The following is a 20,008-nucleotide window of genomic DNA, read 5'->3' on the forward strand; positions in this document are numbered from 1 at the left end:
AAAATAAATCAGTCTGTTTCAAGTAGATTTTCACTTGAAATAAGTAGAAAAATCTGCCAGTGGAACAAGATTTTTTTGCTTGTAATAAGAAGATAAATCTTGTCCCACTGGCAGATTTTTCTACTTATTTCAAGTGAAAATTTACTTGAAACAGGTGTTTTACAGGGGGGATGATTTGGACCGGTTTTAATTTCTGGGGGGGTGCCATCACATCCCCCCTCAACTCGAGTACTGCTCACACGGAACTCAGAACTTCTTCATAAATAACTCAAAAATCCCAGAGAGGAAAAAAACACCAGCAAGCTAAAAAACAAACCAATAAAGCTCTCAGAGTTAACAAAACGAGCCCCGCTGTTTTAACCTCTGCATCCTCATGAGCTGATGGGCTTCAGGTGTGGTTTAAGGCTGACTTATGGTTCCGCGTTACACCAACGCAGGCCATACGCCGTGGGTTACGCGAACTACGGCGTACCCTACGGCGAAAGCTCTGCGTCGATTTAACGCGGAACTATAAATCAGGCTTCACAGCGCCCGGCTCGTACTCCTCGCCGCGCGCAGCTCCTCGCCGACTCTGCGCTCATATATTTCATACATTTATAAAGCCCATATATTTATAAAGCCTCACTTGGCCGAGCCCTAACGCTGAGGCCATGGTAGATTTAGATTACACGCGGACACGCAGCACGGTTGACTTTTCCCTGCCGGTTCTGCTCACTCGCTAACCAGTCCCCTCACAAACAGGGTCCGGCGGCGCTACGTTCCGCCGCGCCGCGTTCCCAACGTTGTGTGCGCTACTCACCGGTATTACGGTATATGAAAAATTCATATCATAAGAAAAATAAACGGCAAACCTGATTTTATTTATTTTTTTCTCGCAAACACCTCGGTATGCCGGAAATCCGGCGTGACGCCGGAGCGCTATCACCCCTGTGTTCCAGAAACTATGTGAATTTTGAATAGATGCGTCACTTTTATCTGGCGTGATTTTTTCAAATTATGTAAGATGCTTTTAATATCATTTTACAAAGATAAACAGAAACATGTTTTTTTTATATTTCGCTTTTTTATAGGAAATTTAATTAAAAGCAAAATCTTTCTTATTACATCCGAGAGTGTTTTTGTGATTTTGAGATTTTTCCAGTACAATTAAGTGTATTTATTATTAAAAATTGGCGCGGATATTTACGCCAGTGTGCCGAAAAAGTCAGCACTTCTTTTTTAACTGTTTTACTTTGTCACTATCCTCGTATTCAAAACTGAAATTCTCAGAATAAATATCTTCTATCATCCTTTTTAGCAGTGATATTTTTCCTGCAATATAATAGTAGTCAGTTAATAAAAATAAACGACTGTCTACAAAGAAATAAAATTGGCAAATGCATTCTAGAAAACTAAAAAAAATTCAAAAACTGCTCTATTTGTGGAATAACGATGGATTTGTAGAAAAAATATATTATCGGATATGCTGCGATTCATGGCAATTATTTATGCCTTCCTTTTTAGTAAATTAACATTTCGTTTTTTTTGCGTTGGAAAGTTCTCGCGGGCCGCATGAAAATCTCTCTCGGGCCGCACATTTGACACCCCTGATGTACAGGATTGCAACACTCCTGACTTCTAAAATGCGACTTCTACGGATGTTGCCCCCAGATTAACAACGTGGTTAAAGGTATGTTTTATAAAAACAGAAAATGCATGAGCCATTTTATAAATCCATATTTATTTATATATATATATATATATATATATATATATCAAATTATATCCAAAGGTGCAAAGGAAATGATCCATAAGATGCAGTTTGACCTGGTCCCGGCCACAGCAGAGGATGAGCCACCAGCCAAAAACCAAAGCACAGACTGATTCGCAGACTGGGAAGATGACACGTCCTTTGCTTCAGCGCCAAAACCGGTCGATGACGAAATGGCTGAATATCTCAGCTCCCGGCTCTCTGATAACCCAGACCCAGACAGCGTGCTTTAATGACTTCCCTGCGCTCTCAAAGCTGGCGCGTTTCATTTTTAGTATCCCCGCATCCAGTGCACCTTCAGAGCCGGCGTTTAGTGTCTGTGGAGCATCTTGGAGGAGAGACGCACGGGATTTGGACCGCAGTCGGTCAGCAACATTCTCTTCCTGCACAGTAATATGGCCAAGTGATTAATCTGTTAAATTATTTGTTTCATTTGTTAACTTTGTTTATTTTATTTTTATCTATTTATTAGTGTTAAATTTCAAACCACTCACAGCTCTTGTTGCCATTTGTTAATTAGGTTATAGGTTCTAAAGAGGCGTTGCCGGTGTTATTGAATGTTTTCATTCTTATTTTTAGTTTTTCCAAACAGAATACCTGCAACATTAATAAACAGCTGTTTTTCATGTTGTTTATCATATTTGACATTCGTATGTGCCGTGTGATGGTGCAAAGTTTTTGATAAAAAGTAAGTCATGTTTAAATGTATTGTGTTGTGTGGTTTATCTATTATCACTATCATGTTTCTCATGTTTATCATGCCTCAATCACATAATTGATGCGTGCGCGAAAGGTGAAATAGCTTGTGTGATGATGACAATGATGCATCTAACTTTCAGTCAGGTGCCTATGAACTGTCAATTATCCATCAAGCTCCACAATGATCATGTTAACATTAAATCAGATACATTTGTCTGGATATTTCTCTTGCGGGACGGGAGAAGACACAAAATCAATGCATCTCTATTATTGTGCGGGCACGAATTCTCAGAGTTTTGCGGGTGCGGGCGGGAGTGGAACACACACGTTGCGGGTGCGGGCGGTAATGATCAGAAATGCAGCAGGAGCGGGATGAAAAAAAACAGTCAGGGCTCTAGTTTCTACCTCCAGACAGACTTGTTTCCCTTTGCTGATGCAGAGCAGCTCCATGAACTTCTCAAGAACAAGACCTGAACATAACTTTATCCGGGTTTCAAACCCTTGCCGAAAGAATTGTTAAGGAAAACCATTAAAACATTCCATTATTGTTGAAGTCTTGACAGAAGGAGAGGTGTGTAGTCCCACAGGAGGACCTAGTCGTAGCTGTAACTGGTGGTTTCTGTTGGTGGAGTCCACAGGGTGCAGAACTGTCTGGAGCAACTCCTGTTTACAGTCTCACGTCTGGACAGATTCATTAAGTCTTAAAACAGCAACAACTCACAACAAAACTAACTAAGGGGGCTTTCACACCTGTGGCCCGTTTGTTTTGTTCCGATCGATACAGTTGTTTCGTTTCTCGTTCGTGGGGTTTGTGTTCACAAGGCAAACGTCTGTACCGGTTCAAAGCTGTTAACAAATGCCATGCGCAAACCAGCTGCTCTCTGATTGGTCAAATGAAAGCGGAAGGAGTTTCCTCTTCTTCCGTACACTGGGATAAACAACAAGCCCCTTTCACAGAGAGGGTGCAAAGCGCAGACCGGCAGCGGCGGCTTTAGGCTGATTTATGGTTCCGCGTTACACCAACCCTACTATTTTTTTGTTACCCTACGGCGTAGGCTCTGCGTTGGTGTAACGCGGAACCATAATTCAGGCTTTACCCATTCATTTATGTGCGACAGCTCTGCACTGAGCTCAGCGGCGGGCGAGAGGCCGCCTGCCGCAGGGTTTGCGCTGCACAAACCCTGCCCGAATTGAACATTTTTTAATTTCACCGTGCCGCGCTGGGACGACATCTCGGCACGTCCAATAGGAGGAAGCTGGTGGAGGCTGCACCGACTCCTCTCCTTGCGCCGCAGTCGCACATACACAATGTATGGAGTTGTGTCGGTTGCTGTGTCGATTATCTTCTCACTACAAATTAAAAAAATGAACCGCTTCAGGTCTCGAATGGAATCGGGCCGAGACCACCTCTCCGAGGAGATCTCGGCTCAATTGTTTTATGCCGTTTCCGAGCGCGATTGCTGTGTTCACATATACCAAACGTTCCGATCTTTAGGGGGAAACGCTCCCTGTTCCGGAACAACTGCTCCAAACGGGACAGGTGTGAAAGCACCCTAAGAATACTTTACAGAAAAAACAACGTCAGCACTGAAACATTTCGGTGAAATCCAGTTCATCCAAATCCACTCAGAATTAAATAGAACTAAGCTTTAACTAGTTTGTTGCTTCCTCAGGAAGTGGACGTCAGACTGAATCTGAAGGTTTTTTTTTAGTGTGACTGTGGCAGAAATAAGATATATAAAAGCATTTTGATCCTCCAGGTGATAACTTCAGCTGTTCAGATCTGTGCAGAGTAACCCCGAAGCGCCAACTCCTCCAACAGTCCTCTGCTTTGACGTTCTGATGAAGGTTCTAAATGTTCAGAATCTGGTTGAGCTTTCTTCTAGTGTGCAGCTGTTGATGTCTTTTGATATAGGAAGCGCTCATGAAGCCTTTGCCACATTCCACACACCAGAACTGTTTCTTTCCAGTGTGGCTGAAATGGTGGTTGGTTAAATGGTGTGATCTGGTGAACGCTGCTCCACACTGGTCGCATCTGTACGGCTTCTCTCCGGTGTGGCTTCGTTTGTGTTTCTTGAGGTCTCCCGACGAGCTGAACCTGGCCCTGCACTGATAACAGCTGTACGGCCTCTCTCCGGTGTGTACGCGCTGGTGGGTACGCAGATGCGTCGGTCGGGTGAACACCGCGTCACACTGGTCGCAGCTGTACGGCTTCTCCCCCGTGTGGATGCGCTGATGCAGCTTTAAGTAATCGGGTCGAGAAAAGGCGGTGCCACACTGGTCACAGCTGTAGGGCTTTTCTCCACTGTGGATACGCAGGTGCTTTTTTAGATTACCTGACGTGGTAAAAGCCGCTCCACACTGGTCACAGACGAAGTGTTTCTCTCCAGTGTGAATGCGTTTGTGAATCTTTAGATATCCCGACTGGTTGAAAGATGCCCCGCACTGGAGGCAGCTGAACGGTTTCTCGCCGGTGTGAATTCTCTGGTGGATCTTGAGGTTTGAAGGCCATGTGAAGACTTTCTCACAGTGTTGACAGCTGTGACGTTTGGGTCGCTGTTTGCGTTCGTATTTCTGGAACGGCACAGAAAAAAAGCAGGGGTTAAGAGACATTATTTTCTTTCATGATGTTCCTAGAACTGTGAAATGGGGGAGGTTGTGGCCCATTTTCGGTGAGAGGGGGTGGGGTGATTGTAAATACTTATAAAAGTATAAAGATAACCAATTTATCAGGTGCTAATGTAGTGTTTTTTTTTTTAATTTACTTGTCAAAGTCAGTAGTAAGCAGTTGTAACTCAGTAGATCGACCACCTGACTTCTTTTATGTGAAGAAAAACTCAATCAAATTTATCTTGGTTTGACTGTCAGGATAACATCCTAATAGCTTTGAGCCATAGATCCCTGATTTATGGTTTAAGTTAAAATAGTGGTTTAAAAAGACATCAAATACAGTTTTACAAAGCAGAACATCAACATCTTATGAATCAGGCTGATTTGACTCTATGAGGAACAGTTTATTGTTAGGGAGGAAGAATCCACAACTATCAATGAAATAAACTGAAACTGACAAAGGAAACAATTATAATGAACTCAACTTTTAAATTTGGCAGCAACACACTTCCTCAGGAATTCTTTCACTTTTCAACTTGCACAAGTGGTTTTAAAAGGGGGGTTCAGGGTGAACAGCCCCCCCACTTATTCTGATTTTAAATATATATAGAATAATTCCGCGATCATGTATACACTCATTCCGCTTTAAATTAATTCCAGTCTTTCTGCGCTGCTCGTTCCCTCGCCCGTCTGTCTCCATGACGCTTATATTCCGTGCTGGGCTTGTTTTCTAAACAAAGTTTCAAGATGCCATATTGGACCAAAAACACAAAAAACAAATATGTCTGGAGCCGCAAAAAATAAAAAATGTTTAAGCCTTAGAATGAAGGCAACACATGCTGCATGTATGTTAGTTATAACTGGGTACTCGGCTGCAAATGTAGTTGCTAATGTCTTTCCACATTCTCTTTTTGTTACGCGAATCTATGGAAGAGTATTAGGGCCAGGCAGGAGAAAAATAAAAATAATATTTTAGAGGAGGAAGATTTTTTTTTCATTATGCACTTCAAGAAAAAAGTTGAAATGTCGAGAAAAAAGTCGAAATGTCGAGAAAAAAGTTGAAATGTCGAGAAAAAAGTCGAAATGTTGAGAAAAGTCGAAATGTTGAGAAAAGTCGAAATGTTGAGAAAAAAGTCGAAATGTCGAGAAAAAAGTCGAAATGTCGAGAAAAGTCGAAATGTCGAGAAAAGTCGAACTTTCGTGAAAACATTCGAAATGTCGAGAAAAAAGTCGAAATGTTGAGAAAAAAGTAAAAATGTCGAAAAAAAGTCTAAATGTCGAGAGAAAAGTCAAAATGTCAAGAAAAAAGTACAAATGTAGAGTAAAAAGTCGAAATGTCGAGAAAAGTCAAAATGTTGAGAAAAGTCGAAATGTCGAGAAAAGTCGAAATGTTGAGAAAAGTCGAAATGTCAAGAAAAATGTCAAACTTTCGTGAAAACATTCGAAATGTTGAGGAAAAAAGTCAAAATGTCGAGAAAAAAGTCGAAATGTCGAGAAAAGTCGAAATGTCGAGAAAAGTCGAACTTTCGTGAAAACATTTGAAATGTCGAGAAAAAAGTCGAAATGTTGAGAAAAAAGTAAAAATGTCGAAAAAAAGTCTAAATGTCGAGAGAAAAGTCAAAATGTCAAGAAAAAAGTACAAATGTAGAGTAAAAAGTCGAAATGTCGAGAAAAGTCAAAATGTTGAGAAAAGTCGAAATGTCGAGAAAAATGTCAAACTTTCGTGAAAACATTCGAAATGTTGAGGAAAAAAGTCAAAATGTCGAGAAAAAAAAGTCAAAATGTCGAGATTAATGTTGAAGTACAATTTCGAGAAAAAAGTTGAAATGTTGAGAAAAAAGTTGAAATGTCGAGAAAAAAGGCGAAGTTTCGACTTTATTCATGAAATTGTATTTCAACATTAATCTCGTCACATTTTGACTTTTTCCTCGTCCATAATGAAAAAAAAAATCTTCCCCTCTCAAATATTTTTTCTCCTGCATGGCCCTGATACTCTTCCATACAAATTTTCGTTAACAGAAATGTTGAAATGTTATATTTATTCTACACATTTTTACAGCATTTGAGCATTTGTGTCATGTTTGTCCTCCTGTAGAAACCATGTTAAAACCAAAAATATATTCCCCTCCCCCATCTATTTCCATTTTCAAACATTTTTGAAAAAGCTCCAGGAGCCACTAGGGCGGCGCTAAAGAGCCGCATGCGGCTCTAGAGCCGCGGGTTGCCGACCCCCGGTCTAAGTGAACTCACATGTCCCTGTAATGCTCTGTCGAGTTGCTTATTAAAATCAAGTTAACTGAAGTCAAAGGTCTCGTTATCACTTGACAGATGTGACAATATCAGCGCCCATTGAATAGATTTAAGGTGGAACTGTCGAATGATTCTTTTTTTTTTTTTTGAGAGCGCTCGTGCGGCCCCATGTTGATTGCGCCCTGGGCAGTCGCCCATATTGCCCATAGCAAACACCGGCGGACACTCCACCGGAGTGGTAGTGTAGAAATCTACCCTTTGATTTCATGTTTGACACCTGAAAACTGTGTTGCTAGTGGTGATTTGCATCTGTGCTGTTTAGTTTATATGACAGGGTTTGATTTTTTGATCGGGTACTGTCTGACTGATACCATGTCTGGAATTTAATAAATATCAATTTAAAACCCTTACAGGGATTTTTCCTGTTTTCTGACCTCATACTCACCTCAGGTTGCATTTTGGGACATACATACATTTGATTGTAGAGAAGAGTATACAATTCAGGTTTCGGAATCGATGGATAGTGAAAAAATGTGGATCGGTGCATTCCTACATTCAACACTGTGAATCCCCTCCGGGCTCAGCCAGCTTGGCATCAGCAACTTATCATGGACTTCCTTCCTAACAGACCCCAGACTGTTAAATTAGGAAGTCTCTTCTCCTCCACTATCACCATGAACCCTGGCGTGCCGCAGGGCTGTGTGTTGAGCCTACTGCTCTACTCCCTCAACCACGACTGCGCCCCCGTGTATGGCTCCAATGCTACGATCAAGTTTGCAGAATACATCAAAGGGGTGGACCTGATCTAGGGCTGAAATGATTCCTTGAATAATTTGAGTAATTCGATTACAAAAAAATGATCGAGGAATTTTCTCTGCCTCGAGGAATCGTATAATATTGCAGCTCAAAGCAGGTATTTCGCCCGGACTACATTAAATGCGGCACAACGCGCTGACGCCACGCACGTAAAAGGGGGAAGAAAGAGGCAGTTTGGTTTTAGTAACATGCCATGCTCAGGTAGTCTGCAACGGCCCAGACGGGAGACACATGTAGCTCAGTGCTTAACTTTTATTTTTAATCCACTCTATATTCTTCTGATCAGTTCTCCTATATGTTCCCCCTCTAAAGCCTTATTTATGGTTCTGCGTTAAATCGACGCATCGTTGGTGTAACGCGGAACCATAAATCAGCCTTCACCCGGTACATACATAGGTTCCTCTAAACATCTGTTGCCGCTACAGTTTTAACTAAAAGAAAATGTGCTCCAATACAGCAGGTCTCATAATTTTATTTTCCCCTGAAATTATGATTTAAAATGGCTGAATTGAGGTATAAGAATGCTGAGATTCATCCTGCAGTGGTAGTGAGGTGATTAGTATCTTAACTGAATGCATTAAGTGACGGGAGCATTATTTGATAGGACGTTACTGGACTATCAAATTATGCTACCCCTGAAATATTGATTTAAAATTGATAATTTGGGATATTGAGTATTTGATCCTTCAAAATTCACTACCCATGACAATAATTGCATTACTTTTTGTGAACATTATACGATAAAGAGGAAAAATAAAACAATGATATCGCTTTATTTGATATTCATTCAGACATTCTCCTTTATTTAACCAGGCAGGTCATTAATAACACATTCTTATTTACAATAACGGCCTGGCAAGAGACAAGGACCATTTGGGGGTAAAGGAAGTGGTTTAGGGAGTAAAACAGTAAGATTGTTGCTCTGCAAAAGGTAGAAAACCATTAAGGAACTTTTTCTGATAGGGTAGCAAAACTCGACAGATAGACGCTATCGGTTTATGCCGTGGTAGCATTTTTCGACGAAGCAGCAGAAATCGACAGAACAGCGGCTCGGTCTGCGCCCAGAGCGGACGCTTCCCCACCGAGCTCGGCGGCGCGAGACGGCACCTGCCGCGGTGTTTGCGCCCCAATTGAACATTTAGACCAGATGATTTTTTTTTGTTTTTTTCAGATCTGGGCACCTGCGCCGTCTCTGCGCCGAGTCTGCGCCCAATCCGGCGGCGTGCGCCCTGTTGCGCGCCGCCGACCCTGCGCTCTTGCGCAGCAAATACACAATGAATGGGAGAGCCGGCAGCGGCTACCGCTGTGCGCCCTCTGCGTGAAAACCGCTTTAGCCAATCAGTGATTGTTGACATGGGGGCTTGCCTGCTCGGCCATCTCTCGTTCTGGCGCCTATGGATCCGGGGCTTTTGGAAAAACATTCGGGGCTTGAGCCCAAGTAGCCACCCCCTAGATCCGCCTCTGTGTGGTCCCTTAAACCCGGCTGAGACGTAACATGAACGATTCACCGGTGGTGGAATCCTGCAGAGGGTCTGGATCCGGACCTGCAGTTCCTCTACCGACCACTAGGGGTCTGGATCCAGACCTGCGGTCCCTGTACCGGCCGGTTTCTTCTTCCGGTGGTCTGTTTTTTTTTCTCTATATTTTCCACGCAGATTTTCACGTCTGAACAACTTGTTTTTATTTCTGCAGTAAAGGTTTCAGATTGTGATGCTTCAAAGATTAAATACAAGTTCATCCTGTTCACACTGTTTCACCTGTGAGAGTGGTTACTATGGAAACGTCCTCTGGTGTTATGAGACGCAGGACACATGTCTGGTTAACCATCTCTATAACTTCATGAGACCCTCAATGCTAACTGGAACCAGGAGCTGCCGTTCATCCTCCTTCAGTTCTGGTGTCGATTATTCAAACATAATCATGATAAAAGAGTGTAATGATGCACCAACGCTGAACGTACAAACCCAATAAAAACAACCCTTAATGGAATGTAACACAAAGCAGAACCAACGATACCCGTAATGCATGTGTTTAACAAGACCAGAGCACGCTGTCTCCTTTCACGTCTTAAATCGGAAGAAAAGCCCCCAAATAAATTAGAGATGCACCGATCAGGACCATCTGATCTACATCCTCGTATGTCTTATTTATCTAAACAAATTATTTTTTTCATTTTAAATTTAAAAACAAAGATTAAAAATGCTGACATTTAGAAATCTGGGTTTTCAGAATAGCGTGAAATCACAACATAAGTTTATATATTGTATTTTATTACATATCAGAGTAACTAAACACTATAGCGACATACTTCAGGACTTTAGATTCTTGTTGGACTGGAAGAATTAAAATTGTAAACTTTTGAGTGTGTCTGACGGAGTTGACACAAAGGCCGCGTTCAGACTGCAGGCAAATCTGATTCATATCTGATTCCTTCTCATATCCGATTTTCAGGGCTGATTGTCCACACTGTTTTTAGCAAGTGTCCATATCGGATCTGGTTCTGTTCAGACTGGGCCACATCATTGACTGATCTGACGGGTTGCCGTAGCAACGGCGTCAGAGCGGAGGCGTCACCCAGCGCGTGTATTGCGTGAAGTCATGTATTTTTTTTATATATAAAAAAATCCCAAAATATCTGTACCGTTTCTGATTGGGTGGGCACTGCGCATCATTTTTAGACATAACAATGAACGCTCCTCTTCTCTCCTCCTAGGAGGAGAGGAGCTGACGGGCTGCAGGTTCAGGCTCTCAGCGCGACTGAAGGCTGATTTATGGTTCCGCGTTACACCGACGCAGAGCCTACGGCGTAGGGTACGCGGCGACGCGCGCCGTACGTGGAAATGCGGTCTTTTTTTCTGCTATTAAAACATTTTGTAATGTGAATTTGCAACACTTAAACTACAAATAATAGTTTTTGACGTGACATCAGAGATTGTACATGCTCTCTGTGAAAGGATGAGTAGCTCCACAACTGGAAATGGGCGGGTGGTTTGGAGCGTCTGGGACAGTCATATCCGATCTGAGTGTTTGGAGCTGTTCAGACTGAGACGCATCTGCCCAAATGAGATATGGATCGGATATGAAACTACCTCCCGGAGGTGGTTTCCATCTGGTTTGCAAAAATCGGATCTCATGCGGTTTGGGACTGTTCAGACTTCAAAAGAGTCATCCAGTTTCAATCTGGATGGGATAAAAATCGGATATTTGCCTGCAGTCTGAACGCGGCCAAAGTGACAAAGTGTTTTTATTTAGAACCTGTTCCTTTACATGGTTTAATAGCTAAGACCCTTCTCTACAGAAATATACAGTTCCAATGAATATAGTGTGCATTTAAAAAAAAAAAATTTTAAAACCTGTTTTGTCCCTTATCTCAAGAATCCCTGATTTATTTGTCTGATGTCATAATAATGAACATTAGTTGTGATTATATTTATTTGATGTCATAATAATGAACATTAGTCGTGATTATATTTATTTGATGTTATAATAATGAACATTAGTCGTGATTATATTTATTTGTCTGATGTCATAATAATGAACATTATTCTTGATTATATTTATTTGTCTGATGTCATAATAATGAACATTAGTCGTGATTATATTTATTTGATGTTATAATAATGAACATTAGTCGTGATTATATTTATTTGATGTCATAATAATGAACATCAGTCGTGATTATATTTGTCCTATGTCATAATAATGAACATTAGTCGTGATTATATTTATTTGTCTGATGTTATAATAATGAACATTAGTTGTGATTATATGTATTTGTCTGATGTCATAATAATGAACATTAGTCGTGATTATATTTATTTGTCTGATGTCATAATAATAAACATTAGTCGTGATTATATTTGTCTGATGTCATAATAATGAACATAAGTCGTCGTGATTATATTTAATTGTCCAATGTCATAATAATGAACATTAGTTGTGATTATATTTATTCGTCTGATGTCATAATAATAAACATTAGTCGTGATTATATTTGTCTGATGTCAAAATAATGAACATTAGTCGTGATTATATTTATTTGTCTGATGTCATAATAATAAACATTAGTCGTGATTATATTTGTCTGATGTCAAAATAATGAACAATAGTCGTGATTATATATATATATATATATATATATATATATATATATATATATATACACAGTATATCTCAAAAGTGAGTACACCCTTTAGATTTTTGCAAATATTCTGTCATATCTTTTCAGGGGATACGTTATCCTACTGAAACTTTGATATAACTTAAAGTAGTCAGTGTGCTGCTTGAATAAGAGTATAGATTTATTGTCCATTGAAAATTACTCAGTACACAGCTGTTAATGTCTAAACAGCTGGCAACAAAAGTGAGTACACCCCATAGTGAACATGTCTAAATTGTGCCCAAAGTGTCAATATTTTGTGTAACCACCATTGCTATCTAGCACTGCTTTAACCCTCCTGGGCATGGAGTTCACCAGAGCTGCACAGGTTGCTTCTGGAATCTTCTTCCACTCCTCCATCACGACATCATGGAGCGTACAGATGTTGGACACCTTGCACTCCTCCACCTTCCTCTTGAGGATGCCCCACATGTGCTCAATTGGGTTTAGGTCTGGAGACATACTTGGCCAGTCCATCACCTTAACCTTCAGCTTCTTCAGCAAGGCCATTGTCATCTTGGAGGTGTGTTTAGGGTCATTATCATGTTGGAAAACTGCCCTACGGCCCAGTTCCCGAAGAGAGGGGATCATGCTCTGCTGCAGGATGTCACAGTATATATTGGAATTCATGTGTCCCTCAATGAAATGCAGCTCCCCAGTGCCGGCAGCACTCCCCAGCACACCCCAGACCATGATGCTGCCACCACCATGCTTGACTATAGGCAAAACACATTTGTCTTGGTTGCTCACCATTGTGCCGCCACACACGCCGGACACCATCTGACCCAAACAGGTTTATTTTGGTCTCATCAGACCACAGGACATGGTAACTCATGTTCTTGGTTTCATTGTCTTCAGCAAACTGTTTGCGGGCTTTCTCATGCATCGGTTTCAGAAGAGGCTTCTGTCCGGGGCGACGGCCATACAAACCGATTTGATGCAGTGTGCGGCGTATGGTCTGGGCACTGACAGGCTGACATCCCACTCCTGCAACCTCTGCAGCAATGCTGGAAGCACTCGCACGTCTATTTTTGGAAACCAACCTCTGGATATGACGCTGAGCACGTGGACTCAACTTCTTTGGTCGACCCTGGCGAGGCCTGTTCCGAGTGGAACCTGTCCTGGAAAACCGCTGTATGATCTTAGCTGTGCTGCAACTCATTTTCATAGTGTTGGCAATCTTCTTATAGCCAAGGCCATCTTTGTGAAGCGCAATAATCCCTTTTTTCAGCTGCTCAGAGAGTTCCTTGCCATGAGGTGCCATGTTGTCCAGCATTCAGAGAGAATTGTGCCCAAAACACCAAATTTAACAGCCCTGCTTATCATTTACACCTGAATCCTTGTAACACTAACGAGTCGCATGACACCAGGGCGGGAAAACAACATCATTGGGCACAATTAGGACATGTTCACTATGGGGTGTACTCACTTTTGTTGCCAGGTGTTTAGACATTAACAGCTGTGTACTGAGTAATTTTCAAAGGACAATAAATCTATACTGTTATTCAAGCAGCACACTGACTACTTTAAGTTATATCAAAGTTTCATTAAGATAGTGTTATCCCCTGAAAAGATATGACAGAATATTTGCAAAAATCTAAAGGGTGTACTCACTTTTGAGATATACTGTATATACACACACACACACACACACACACACACACACACACACACACACACACACACACACACACACACACACACACACACAGTCTCAGAAAATTAGAATATTGTGATAAAGTTCTTTATTTTCTGTAATGCAATTAAAAAAAAAAGAAATGTCATACATTCTGGATTCATTACAAATCAACTGAAATATTGCAAGCCTTTTATTATTTTAATATTGCTGATTATGGTTTACAGTTTAAGATTAAGATTCCCAGAATATTCTAATATACTCTAAAATACTCTTTTGAGATAGGATATTTGAGTTTTCTTAAGCTGTAAGCCATGATCAGCAATATTAAAATAATAAAAGGCTTTCAATATTTCAGTTGATTTGTAATGAATCCAGAATGTATGACATTTTTGTTTTTGTAATTGCATTACAGAAAATCACAATATTCTAATTTTCTGAGACAGTCCTGTATAAATGTCGTGTTTTGATGAAGATGTTGACCGTGAATGATACAGTTTCACCTCAGCTGAATCCAGACTGTATGTTGACTGTCAACTTGACACCAGGTTCATGACTGAATCAGTCTCAATCTGAAATTAAAGTTTAAATGTAGATGTTGAGCTGCAGCTGCGTTAGCTGCATGCTAACCGCCAGTCCGATGGTTTTTCCCCAGGATTCTGACCTGCAGATCAGCGTTAGAGGACGATGCTGCTCCGGTTCTCTGGTCCTGGTCCTGGTTCTGCTCCGCCTGGTCCTGGGGGTCCAGTTTCTGCTGCTCCATCCTGGTTCTGGTCCACGACGTTTAGCAGCGCCCTGCGAGCTGCGCATGCTCAGTTTACCTACCACCCCATGCTGCCTTCACGGTACCTCGTACAAAACAGATGTATTTCAGTCATGGGCCAGTTGTTCAAAGGTAATCTGATCGGATTTTGGTTATCGGATTGGATCAAAATTTGAAAATGGGTTGTTCAAAAGGGAAAGAAGGTAAACCATGTTAAATTCTCTTGCTCTTTAATTTACAAATGTTGCTACGCTTAAACACTTTTGTTGGAATGTCAACCCCAGTGATTATTTTATTTTGTGATTATTTTATTTTATTTTTTATTTTTTTTATTTAATCAAGAAGATTATCTTGGAAAAAAATGTATAGATTTACATATTCGCTTGTGTGTTGTGAATTTATGTTTCAGTTGCAAACTAATGTTTCCTCAAAGGAATTTTGTACTTTTGAAATGTTGAATAAAGTTTGTTTAAAAAAAAAGAAAAAGGGAAAGAAGGATTCTGAAATCGGATTAGATCACGTAATCCAATCCTAGTTTTAATCTGGATCAAACCTTCAGTTTGTGTTGTTCAAAACTTTCCAGTATAACTTTGATCCAAAAAAACAGGATTATCCTGATCCCAACAGGGGGAGGATTTCAAGGTGGATTTCAGGAGGAAAATGTCGAAAAACTTTAAAATTGGTCAAATAATACAACATTTGTATCATTTAGTGTAAATACTTTTATTTATATTTTGCACTTGACTTGTTTAACCGTTACAGTGATAAAGTAGATAAAGTAAACATAGGCTACCAATTAAGCCTTTCGGTATAGTAAAGTAAAAATAAAATAAAAATTATCTTGTCACTGTGACGACCACAAAAGTGTCACATTTTGTGTTTATGAAAAAGAGAAATTGTCTTTTATTTTGAATACAAATTTATTGTAATTCATTTTAAAAAAAGGTACCCCAAAGAGTTTGCATTTCTTTATGCAGTGGTTTATTTCCATATTGAAATGTGTATCTTGTAATGTTGCTCCAAGCCAGCAGGGGGCGAGGGCGGTTTTCGTTTTTAGTGACTTGCGTTGCGTTTTCCCTTCATTACTGCAAGTGCCTGAAACTGAACAGCCGTGTCCTCATCTCTCTCCTGTCTCTCAGGTTCGTAAATGTGCAAATATGCTTTGAAAGTTGGGATTAGCCCTGCTGAAATGTAGTTGGGATGGTTGTGAACTGTTTTTGTGAAGTAATTTTCGAAAGAGACTTCTTGTGATTTTGTTTTAAGTAAGTTTGCAACGAAGGCAAAGTCTAGCCGTTTGACAGTGCAGTGATCACGCACGACATGCATGGTAGTGGAAACCAATTCAGTTTAATACACGCGCCTTCCCCACGTGAACGTACGCCTCAGTAATGTTTTAGAAACTTACAATCTCGATGTGTATCGTTTATTTTGCCGCCTGTAAGGTCCCAACCATTGTGTTTTTGCTATGAATGTTCATGAAGGAAAAAAGGTGACTGTTTAAAACGAGTTTTGTTTACATTAAGCCCTTAAGGTTTATGAGGGTAAAATGCAGTACTGTTGTGATGTGAAACGAAGTAAAATACTTTCATGAGAAGTTTAAAAGTAACTTTAACATTAAGCTGGTGAATATACCATTGTCTATGTAATTCATTTTTGATAAATAGGTTAAAACACTATGCTGAAGAGTAAGTGAACATGTACTTTGGAGAAGAGATGTTATTTTGCTATGGACTTTGTACTGAAGAATATTATGATTTTGTGATGACATGGACACTGAAATTCATTGAGAATGCTCAAAGGACATTGAATACTGAATATGTTGAACATAAAAAAAAGAACTTAATACAAGAGTGTGTTTAAAAGTGAAACTTTAATAAAATTACTGCAAGTGCCTGAAACTGAACAGCCGTGTCCTCATCTCTCTCCTGTCTCTCAGGAACGTATCTGTCAACCAAGGTGCCGTTACTACGGTACCCGTTACATCACCATGAAATAATCCCCCAAACAGATTTCTATAACAAACAAAAATAATATATTCAATTTTTCTGTAATTCATCACTGTATATTAATATCAAAGAAACAATCATCAGAGATGAACCTGTCAAAAATCATTTCTAACTATTGCATCCCTTACTACACGTCCAGTCAGTCCCTCATTCTGACAGAAGGCCAGAGGTTGGTCTGGTTCTTCAACAGGCTCAGGTGCATCACAAACGTCATCACAGAGAGGGACATTGAGCCTGGTAGCGATGTTGTGCAATACACTTAAAGTGACCCCATGTTGGCTCTTCTAACTGTTGTTCTTTAGGCCACATTGTGATATGTTGTCCCATTTAGAGCACTGGTAATCCGGATTTGGTAATCTTAAAAACTGTGTATCTGGATCAGGGTGATCCAATCCAATGTTGCTTTGCAAAACCGGCATGAAACTAAAACGGATTACCTGATCCTGGATAGCATAAAATGGGATTTCCAAATCCGGATCACTTTGATCCAGATTACAACTAGCCCCATGGATTTTGCTAGTAAAGCGGATACTGGATGACTATGGTTTATCTCACCTCTGGCTCTCTCAGACACCCCCCCAATTTATCAGTTTTGTAATAATTATTTTTGGATTGATAATAAGTATAAAATAATAAGAAATAAAAGTAAAGGCACACAAACAAACAAATTGTGTCAAAGAACAAAAGAGGGGTACGCATGGGCCGTCGGACCATGCACTTTCCCCACTAAATAAGAAAAAAAACAGGTAAACCTATAACCTAAAACAAACCGACAAAACAGGACTACCGACAATCTCCAACTCAAACTAAAATAACAAACTAAAAAAAGAAAACTCTGCCATTATGTACAGAGGAAAAATAAAGGTGAACTTTTCCCAAAAATGAAACAACCCATACCTGGCCACACATAACAGAGAACAACAAAATGCCAAACAGAACAGTTCAGCCACATTTTTGGCACTTATATTGTGTCCCTTTGTCATAGTGGACACATTCAAAATGTGCCCACCTACTGCAGGACTCGCACTGCACCTACAAACAAATAAACATAAATACTGTACATATATTTAAGGCACAACACTTATATTGGCGAAGCAAATAGACATTTAGATTTTCCTGTTGATAACAATATTTCACAAGTGAACAGAAATAAAACAGTGCTACCTGGAAAAGATGAAATAACAAAACACCTACTAATAGAACAGCAATATTCCCCCCACAATCAGAGTTGGAGACGTCGGCCTCTTAATAGTGAAGAAAAATCACAACAATCAACACTGACTTATGAACATGGAGAAGAAAAAAGTCTATTTGAGTTTACGGAACTCAGCTGAGTCTCCAGGACAGTGTTTAATCCCGACTCCAGCGTGGAGCGGCTGATTGAAGGTGGTCTGGACTCTGTGGAGGAGGGTCATGGTTCCAGAGACGCTGTAGAAGGACAGAAAACCTGCTCTGTGATCCAGGTAAACTCCTATTCTGGAGGAAGGAGGACCTGAGACGGAGGTTTGGATGTTGTTGTAACAAAATACATATCTGTCTGAGTAACAATATAGTGACCAAGATTTGTCATTTCTCCCTAATCCACATTCTCTCGGCTCCCCTGATCTGCTGATATTCTTGTATGAAACTGCTACACCAACTAGATCTGCTTTCCTCTCCACCTCCCAGTAATGACGTCCAGTCAGACTCTCTCTACTCAGGACCTGAAGAACATTAGTGAATCTGTCTGGATGATCAGAATAAGACTGATGTTTCTTCATAACTGTCACCTTTCTGTTCTCCTCTGACAGTAACAGCAGTCTGTGTACTGTGTTTGGATCCAGAGTGATTTCACATGAATATTTCAAGAATCCAGCTCTGCTCTTTGGTTCTGGTTGTGGTTCTGACAGTAAAACATCCACATCAGTGATGGCCAGTGAGACGTTTGTCCACGTGTCTCTCAGGATGTCCTGTAGTCGACCTCTGACCTCTGACACAGCTGCTGCCACATCCTGAAAGTACCTGAGAGGACGGATGCTGATGCCGGAGGAGTGTGTGGACTCACTGAGTGGTGACAGTGAGGGGTAAATGTGGAGGAACTGGTTGTTGTCCTCCATGTCTCTGAGCTTCTCCATCTCAGCGTCTCTCCTCTTCAGGTCAGTGATCTCCTGCTGCAGCTTCTCCTCCAGCTCTCTGACTCTCCTCACTTCAGTTTTCTGCTGGGATCTGATCTGCTGCTTCACATCAGAGCTTCTCTTCTGGAGGAGAGAGATCAGCTTAGTGAAGATCTCCTCACTATCCTCCACTGTTTTATCAGCAGACTGATTGATGGCCTCCACCTCCTGCTGAAGCAGCTTCACATCTTTCTCTCTGTCCTGTATTTCCTGCTGGATTTGTTGTCGACTCACCTCCATCTCTCTCTGCCTCTCGGTCCGTTCTGCTGCAGCTGAGACTGTGTCGTGGCCTTTATGTTCATCCACAGAGCAGAGATAACAGATACTCTGCTGATCAGTACGACAGAACATCTTCCTCACCTCGTCATGACGGGGGCAGATGTTGTCCTGCAGGTTCTTGGAGGGATCCACCAGCTTGTGTTTCTTTAATGGAGCCGCATCATGGTGAGGTTGAAGGTGTTTCTCGCAGTAAGAGGCCAGACAGACCAAACAGGACGTTACAGCTTTCAGTTTTCTTCCAGAGCAGACATCACAGGCCACATCTTCAGGTCCAGCATAGCAGTGATCAGCAGGAGCAGCTTGTAGTCCAGTCTTCTTCAGCTGCTCCACTAAAGCTGCTAACATGGTGTTTTTCACCAGCACAGGCTTCGGGATGAACGTCTCTCTACACTGAGGACAGCTGGGGATTTTCTTCTCTCCTTCATCCCAGTAGGTTTTAATACAGTTCATACAGTAACTGTGTCCACAGGGAATAGTCACCGGATCCTTTAAAAGATCCAAACAGATCGAACAAGAAAAGGTTTCCTGATCCAGCTGATCTCCTTTCTGCGCCATTTCACCTCTCGATAACTAGTCTGACTAGTCTGAGCGCTGATCTACAAATCATGTGTCTGTGCAGAGAACAGAGGGCGTCAACTCTCAGTGTTCAGCTCATGTTGTTTAGACCCGTCTTCAAACTGCAGATCTGCAGGGGAGGGAACCAGGAAACGTGTCCAGAGTGGAGCTGCCGGTTTATGAGGCTCAGAGTCCAAGAGGAGAGTTTGTCTGAGAGAAAACACTTTAACTCTTTCACAACAGAAAACTTTCCTGTTTAAAACTACTACCAGTCTCACGTTGTTTATCTGAATAAAACTTTGAATAAAAAAGTTCTTGTTGAGATGACTGAC

The 20,008-nt window shown here is 41.0% G+C and overlaps 2 protein-coding genes across 2 annotated transcripts; both read right to left on the reverse strand.

Annotated features, from left to right (window-relative positions):
• Window positions 1–1,419: 1,419 nt before the first annotated feature.
• On the reverse strand, window positions 1,420–14,744 carry LOC133420839 (zinc finger protein 239-like). The gene is made up of 2 exons (XM_061710696.1): window positions 14,585–14,744; window positions 1,420–5,023 (listed from the first exon to the last, which is right to left on the reverse strand). Exons 1-2 carry the CDS (start codon window positions 14,681–14,683, stop codon window positions 4,301–4,303), a joined length of 822 nt encoding a protein of 273 aa, XP_061566680.1. The 5' UTR covers window positions 14,684–14,744; the 3' UTR covers window positions 1,420–4,300.
• A 1,827-nt stretch (window positions 14,745–16,571) lies between these two features.
• On the reverse strand, window positions 16,572–19,682 carry LOC133420833 (tripartite motif-containing protein 16-like). Its single transcript, XM_061710688.1, has one exon. The coding sequence runs from the start codon at window positions 19,674–19,676 to the stop codon at window positions 17,997–17,999; it is 1,680 nt and encodes a 559-aa protein (XP_061566672.1). The 5' UTR covers window positions 19,677–19,682; the 3' UTR covers window positions 16,572–17,996.
• Between the last annotated feature and the right edge of the window lie 326 nt (window positions 19,683–20,008).

Source organism: Cololabis saira, chromosome 20 (assembly GCF_033807715.1).
Source record: "Cololabis saira isolate AMF1-May2022 chromosome 20, fColSai1.1, whole genome shotgun sequence".
NCBI lineage: Eukaryota > Metazoa > Chordata > Actinopteri > Beloniformes > Belonidae > Cololabis > Cololabis saira.

Bases quoted from the DNA above. Each gene is read 5' to 3' on its own strand.
- LOC133420839 (XM_061710696.1), bottom strand. From the start codon at position 14,683: ATGGAGCAGCAGAAACTGGACCCCCAGGACCAGGCGGAGCAGAACCAG. The intron at 5,024-14,584 runs GTCAGAATCCTG...GTGCCGTTCCAG, and splicing joins CCTCTAACGCTGATCTGCAG to AAATACGAACGCAAACAGCG.
- LOC133420833 (XM_061710688.1), bottom strand. From the start codon at position 19,676: ATGGCGCAGAAAGGAGATCAGCTGGATCAGGAAACCTTTTCTTGTTCG.